The 7,253-nt window shown below is 44.1% G+C and overlaps 1 protein-coding gene across 1 annotated transcript in view; it reads left to right on the top strand.

Annotated features, from left to right (window-relative positions):
* The first annotated feature begins 4,911 nt into the window (after nt 1-4,911).
* Nucleotides 4,912-7,253, top strand: part of rgs3a (regulator of G protein signaling 3a) — a 149,839-nt gene continuing 147,497 nt past the window's right edge. The window contains exon 1 of the mRNA XM_084324085.1: nt 4,912-5,020. Within this exon, the coding sequence (XP_084180211.1) occupies nt 5,006-5,020 (15 nt within the window). The 5' untranslated portion in view covers nt 4,912-5,005. The remainder of the gene's footprint in view (nt 5,021-7,253) is intronic.

The raw sequence follows: 7,253 nt of genomic DNA, 5'->3' as shown, positions 1-7,253 counted from the left end.
TAAGTCTTTCTACCAATGTTTTGTTACAGATCAGGAAAAAGATGTTATTGGAACAGGGTTGGTATCCTGACAAGGGTCTCCTAACTACCCGTAGGTCCAATTTTAAGTCTAGGGGGGGGCATGCTTTTGCTGTCGCAGCCCCTGACCTCTGGAACAGCATCCCCATGTCTAAATGTGCTATACAAATACATTTGATTGATGTATGGAAAAAACTTTAGAAACTAAATCTTGAACATGGGCCAATTTCAATTTGTTGAAGAGATGTGAGAATTTTTTAAAGATTCGTTTCCGACGCTCATAAGCTACTGTATCATGCTTAAACTTGTTCTGCTCTATAAAGCTGATTTTGTTTTTAGAACATCACACAAATTGTTTGATTAGATTAAACTTTACTGTCAGAGAACAACAAAACATACATATTAGTCTACAGGCTGTGTAAAAGGAACACACCTGATTTAGCAGAGTAGGGAAGGTGGGGTGTGTGCAAATGCCTGCTGTTCTAAACTCTTAACAAAAAGCATGCTAAATAGTGGCTAAAAAGTGGTTCTCTAAAAGGTGGTGGATCGACTACAGCCTGTTTTTTCTGTTTCTGAGTGTTCAATGTCAAAGGGGGAGGGGTTCAACTTTGGACAGTTTAAAAAATCTCTTCCCATCTTGTATTGTACAATAATTGTTGCGATTCTAAAAAACAAACAAACAAAGAAAAATGCTGGTATAACCTCTTATCCATCGGGAAAGCATGGGGCTAGTTTTGCATAAAACGCCTGTCGATTGCATACCCAAAGTAATTCGCAATTTATTCTTGAACCTCTTATAGCACATGTATGAGTCTGGTCTCTTTTTAAAGGAAACATTATGAACCTTCTTCCACACAAGAATCACTCTGAGTGCTAATGTAATAGAGTTACAGAGGTTTGAACACACTGAAATAAAGGTTTTGTTTACTTACGTCTTTGTTTACTTGCTAACAGATCTATGTCTGCAAAAGAGTTCCAGCTGAGAGGTTGGAGCTGGAAAACACAACGGTTCAATAGCCTGAAGTCTTATCTAGTACAGGTCCAAAGTTGATAACAATTCCACAGAAAATTTGTGTTTTCTCATGTCTGTAGTGGTAATAATTCGGTATGCTTATCCAAAATGGCCGTCGGGTCCAATACATTCTCACGGCGCACGACACGCAAGCGAGAAATTCTCCTTTCTTCATCTTCTTCTTTATCATAGTAATCATCCCTCATGTAAGATAACGTTAGCTCCAGAATTTCATTGGCAAAAAAACTGTCAATCATTTTCACCGTCAGAGGTGGATGGTCCATTCAGGGTCAGGCGAAACCGGAGTGGTCACTTGTCCAAAACTGACGCTCGTTGGTTGTTTGGTCTTGTAACCCAAGATTGGAAGCACGTACTGTAATAGGTTGAGTAGGGCGTCAATCAAACGGCAGCCATTTTAGCTTTCCAACAATGTGTTGGCTGATCGGCGATAACAAAGCCTGAGGCCGACAGACGAGGGCAAAGTGCCGTAACGTGCACGGCGGCCCGTCCGAACCTTAACTGGATAAACCATGCCCACTTCTGGTCTTCTATCCAAATAGTTCAAGTTTCAAGTTTCAAGTTTCTTTATTAGTTGTCATATAGAAGGACAGAATACTTTTATACAAAATACTTCTTTCTGTTACGCTCCAGAGACCGTGCTATAAGATAAGTATAAAATAAAATAAGTATAGCAGTATAAAATAGAAGTCACGTACGTAGACACAAGTGTTCAATATGTACATATGTACAATGTTCAATGCAAAGTAGAAGTAACTGAGTTACCATACAATATACTATACAATATACTAATATACAATATACTATATAGTGCAAAGCAGAAATGGGATGAGGTACAATTTAGGTACAATTTACAGTAAGGTGTACTGAGGTATGGGTTGTAGTGCAAATTCTTTGCCAATAAATATAAAGTGTGTTTAGGTGTTCTAAAGTGTGTAAGTGGGTGCTGCATTGAGTTGTTTGTTTAAAGTGAATGTGTGCGTGTGGATGTGTGTGCTGTGAGTGCATCTGATGGTTGTTGTATAGTGTTATTGTTCGTTGAGCAACCTGATGGCCTGGGGATAGAAGCTTCTTCTGAGTCTTTCTGTGCTTGCCATGAGACTCTGGTATCGTTTGCCTGACCGCAGCAGTTCAAAGAGGCAGTTGTTTGGGTGGCTGGAGTCTTTGATAATTCTCTTAGCCTTACCCATGCACCGCTTGTTGTAAATGCTACGGTCTTGTGCGGTGCTATTCCCAAACCAGGAGGTGATATTGCCAGTCAGGATGCTCTCTATTGTACATGAGTAGAAGTTATAAGGATCTTCTGACTGACTTGGAACTTCCTTAGGCGCCTGAGGAAGTAGAGGCGTTGTCGTGCCTTCCTCACAACACTGTCAATGTGTGTGGTCCATGTCAAGTCCTCGGATATGTGGACTCCGAGGTACTTAAAACTGTTCACTTTCTCAACCGGTGCCCCGTCGATGCTGAGGGGGCTGTAGTCCCTGACCCCCGACCTCCTAAAGTCCACAATCATCTCCTTTGTTTTGCTGACGTTCAGGGAGAGGCTGTTCTCTTGACACCATCCCGCTAGGACCTTGACCTCTTCCAGGTAGGCCCTCTCGTCGTTTGCAGAGATCAGGCCCACCACTACTGTGTCGTCAGCAAATTTGATGATTGTGTTGTTGTTCCGCTGTTCCACACAGTCATGTGTGTACAGGGAGTAGAGGAGGGGGCTCAGAACACAGCCCTGGGGGGCACCTGTGGTGAGAGTGATGGATGAGGAGGTGCAGTTGCCTGCTCTCACCACCTGGGGTCTGCCCGTCAGGAAGTCCAAGACCCACTGGCAGAGGTCATAGTTCAAGCCCAGGTCCCTGAGCTTGGCTATGAGTTTGGAGGGGACTATGGTATTGAATGCCGAGCTGTAGTCGATGAATAGCATTCTCACATAGTTCCCCTTCCTCTTGTCCAGGTGTGATGCTGCTGTGTGCAGCACAATACAGATACAGATAATTTTGTTGGTTGAACAGATACAGGTACAGATACAGATAATGACGTCTGTGCACACCCCTAACACACACACACACACACACACTTTGATTCCCCCTTTTCCTCATTGTGTCAGATTAGACAGGGCGCGAATCCCATCTGGGTCTTGCTTGTCTATCTCTCTCTCCCTTTCACGCACTACACAAACACGCACACACGCCAGATGCTATTTTAGGGGTGTTGTGCTACCAAGAGTGACACCCAGCTTTAACACTCATTTAAAATGAGCAGAAGCAGGAACACAAAACCTTGAATAGACGACACCCAGGGGTGACAAGAGTACCTGAACACATTACTTAAGTACAAGTACTGTTACCAGAACATCATGCTACTGTTCATCATGTTACTGACGTTGGAGTAAGAGTACTTGCCTAGAAGACTTGAGTTCATAGTACTCAAAACAAGTTGTGTTGTTTAACCCCTTAACCATTGTGTCTGATAAGGACCAAATGGTCCTTTGAGATTCTTATTTTTTTTGCAGTGGTTATGTCTGTAGCCAATATATGTGGCAAATGTGTGTATTTTTTGGTTTTACTGAGCATGCTTAGCATGGTTACTTTCAAGAAGTGGATTTATATTTGACTCCCAAAAATCACATTAAAAGGTGTGACTTCACTGACAACCAAATCAATCTTGGAAATAAATCAATTTAGGAATAGACGTATAGTTCGCATTTCCAGTGAAGAGAGTGCTTAAACCATTTGAAAGTCACACAGAATATTTGGAGAAAGATTATATTTATTTGTCAAAGAATAGCTTATGTTCTTTAGGCTTTGGATCCTTGGTCGTGGTGTGTGTGTGTGTGTGTGTGTGTGTGTGTGTGTGTGTGTGTGTGTGTGTGTGTGTGTGTGTGTGTGTGTGTGTGTGTGTGTGTGTGTGTGTGTGTGTGTGTGTGTGTGTGTGTGTGTGTGTGTGTGTGTGTGTGTGTGTGTGTGTGTGTGTGTGTGTGTGTGTGTGTGTCTGCTGGTCTTTGATAGGCTTTGATTCAGCCCTTTGATTCACGGTTGTGCTGTTTCTAAAAATAGCAGGTGGGGAGAAGAGGGGTAGAGAGAGAGGGAGGGAGGGATAGAGAGGTAAATAGAGAGCGGGAGAGGTAGAGTGGGGTAGAGATAGGAATGGTACATTTGTGAAAGGGAGAGGGGGGATGATTGAGAGAGATGAGAGGGGTAGATAGAGAGACAGAAAGAGAGGGGCACTGCTTTGGTCTGAGTTGTTAGAATCCATTTTTGTATCCCCCCCACTCCAACACACTCACACACACACACACACACACACACACACACACACACACACACACACACACACACACACACACACACACACACACACACACACACCTTTTCTTGATGTGCCCTTGGACACTAGCACCCCCCCCCCTCTCTCTATTTTATCCCCCTTCCTCTACCCATCCTCTCACCTCATCTGCCTCTCCTCCACCGAACACCGCCCACCCTTCCCCTACTCTTTCTCCTCCTCTCCTGTCCTCTCTTATCCTCTCTCTGTCTCACACACACAGACACAGACACAGTACATTGAGACCCACATCAGACTGAGCTGAGACTGCATGCGCAACACACACAAGTGACAGAGGGAGGAAGAGAGAGAGGGAGGGAGGGAGGGAGGGAGAGAGAGAGAGAGAGAGAGAGAGAGAGAGAGAGAGAGAGAGAGAGAGAGAGAGAGAGAGAGAGAAGAGCGAAATTCAGACAGAAGACACACACATTGGATATCTGTAGAGCTTATCTCTTCTTGCTGCTCACACACGTGTGCGTATGTGCGTGTACATTGGCTGAACTGCACTGACACACATACACACACCTGCGGACACACTATTCTTCTGGGATACTTATACTTATACACACGGAAACACACACATACACACACACACACACACACACATACACACTCACACCTCCTTCAGACCTTGCATGCCCAGATGCCGGTGTCCAAGGTAAGATATACTCTTCATTGTTGAGCTTTTTACTTGTGTTGAGATCAAAGTATGCTCTGCGTGTGTGTGTGTGTGTGTGTGTGTGTGTGTGTGTGTGTGTGTGTGTGTGTGTGTGTGTGTGTGTGTGTGTGTGTGTGTGTGTGTGTGTGTGTGTGTGTGTGTGTGTGTGTGTGTTTTGTATGATACCGGTATCATTTCTGGAATGTGTGTGTGTGCGTGTCTGTCTTTGCACAATATATTTTTTATTGAAATGTGTGTGTCTGTCTGTCTTTAAGTGGGATATCTGTCGTCCTCTAAAAACTCTCTCAAACATAAGTGTGTAAGTGTGTATGAGCGTGTGTGTGTGTGTGTGTGTGTGTGTGTGTGTGTGTGTGTGTGTGTGTGTGTGTGTGTGTGTGTGTGTGTGTGTGTGTGTGTGTGTGTGTGTGTGTGTGTGTGTGTGTGTGTGTGTGTGTGTGTGTGTGTGTGTGTGTGTGTGTGTGTGTGTGTGTGTGTGTGTGTGTGTAAATAAATAATATTACTGTTCTTGGTGCTGCTACCACTATAGCCTCCTCCCAGCATGTCAATATTATGTTTCTCTCCACATGGTGTACCATGACATTAACTCCCTGTTCTTAAAAAGGAACAATGCCCACTTGATGAAAATGTATATGACTGTGTGTGTGTGTGTGTGTGTGTGTGTGTGTGTGTGTGTGTGTGTGTGTGTGTGTGTGTGTGTGTGTGTGTGTGTGTGTGTGTGTGTGTGTGTGTGTGTGTGTGTGTGTGTGTGTGTGTGCGCGTGTGTGCGCGTGTGTGCCTGCATGTATGTCTGTGTCTGTGTGTGTGTGTGTGGGGTGGGGGGGGGGGGGGGGGGGGGGGGGCAGGTCATGGCAGGTGGTTCAACGAGGATCTGAGTGGAGTGTGAAAAGAAAATTAATAACCAGTACAATGATGTTGATTCAGTCAGAAAAAGCTTATTGTGGAGTGTCATTATTTTCAGCTTCAGATGTGTTATTTGATTTGTTATAATTGTTTCAGCACACCCTCTCTGAGCACCGTACACTCCCAGTATGTTGAGGTTCTGTTCATTGAAAGGAGACGTCAAGTATAGTTAGTATCATACTGTAATACATGACGCTTTCAAATGTAAACTAATTCATGCGGGCTAGTGTGATCGGTTGCTATGGGTGATTAACAACTGTGCTAGCGGGTGGTAAATAAATGTGTCACGATCGCTGTGGTTGTTTTTGAGGCACTAAAATTAACTAAATTCTATAGTTTTATTACTTAGTTTGTGGCCTAGCCAGCTGATATTCTTTACAACTACTGACAATCAGGGTACTGGAGTAGATGTTGCAATATTTTCAGGACCTACTGATTGGCTAATATCTGAATCTGAATCTGAATCTGAATGACAATCAGGAGGATAGTTTCTCAAGGAGATTAGTCATATTTCCATAACGACTACAACATTTTGGGTAACTTTACATCGTCATGCCTTCTGTTAAACAATGCAATGAGATTGAAAAACACGATTTTCATTGTACTGGTTCTTTAAAATATCTATTCAATAATAGACATTTTCTGGAAGAGGAAATGTTTATAAGCTAGGATAGGTGTATATATCTAGGTACAGATGCAGGTATATTTCTGAGTCTGCCATTAATTCATAATGGTGGATTATGGTCTGTGTCTTGGTATTGGATAGTTTGTGGCACAGATGGTGCCTCTCCCCTCTGAGAGAGTGTTAGGAGAGAGAAAGCTCCTTGAATGGGCTCCAAAAATTACGAAGCCACTCATTACTGCAAGCAAGTCACAACTGATAAATCCTTGTGTTCATTATGGTGGATGAGTGAGTTGGGACAGTTAGTTAGTCCCTGCAGTATCTTCTACAGCTTGCCTGCTCTGCTGTCTTGCCGGAATTAAACTCTCGCTCTCTCTCTCGTTGGGCAGAGAGGGGAGAGAGATGCGATCACAGCCGACTAGGGGGAGTGCGGGAAGCGTTTGGGGGGAGTACAAGTGGCTCGAGAGGCGACAGTGGCTCGGGAGGTAGAGCATTCGTCTGGCAATCCGGAGGTTCCCGGTTCAATTCCCGCTCCTCCCGCTTTTTCCCAGGCAGCGTGTCGATGACACTTAACCCCTAATTGCTCCCGATGAGCAGGTTGGCACCTTGCATGGTTGCCTCCGCCGTCGGTGTGTGAATGTGTGAGTGAATGGGTAAAATGTGAGTAACAAATTGTAAGGCGCTTTGGAT

This window comes from Notolepis coatsorum (genome assembly GCF_963971535.1).
Source record: "Notolepis coatsorum genome assembly, chromosome: 11".
Taxonomy (NCBI): domain Eukaryota; kingdom Metazoa; phylum Chordata; class Actinopteri; order Aulopiformes; family Paralepididae; genus Notolepis; species Notolepis coatsorum.
The sequence above is the reverse complement of the archived record's forward strand: the minus strand, read 5'-3'. Positions and strand labels throughout refer to the sequence as shown.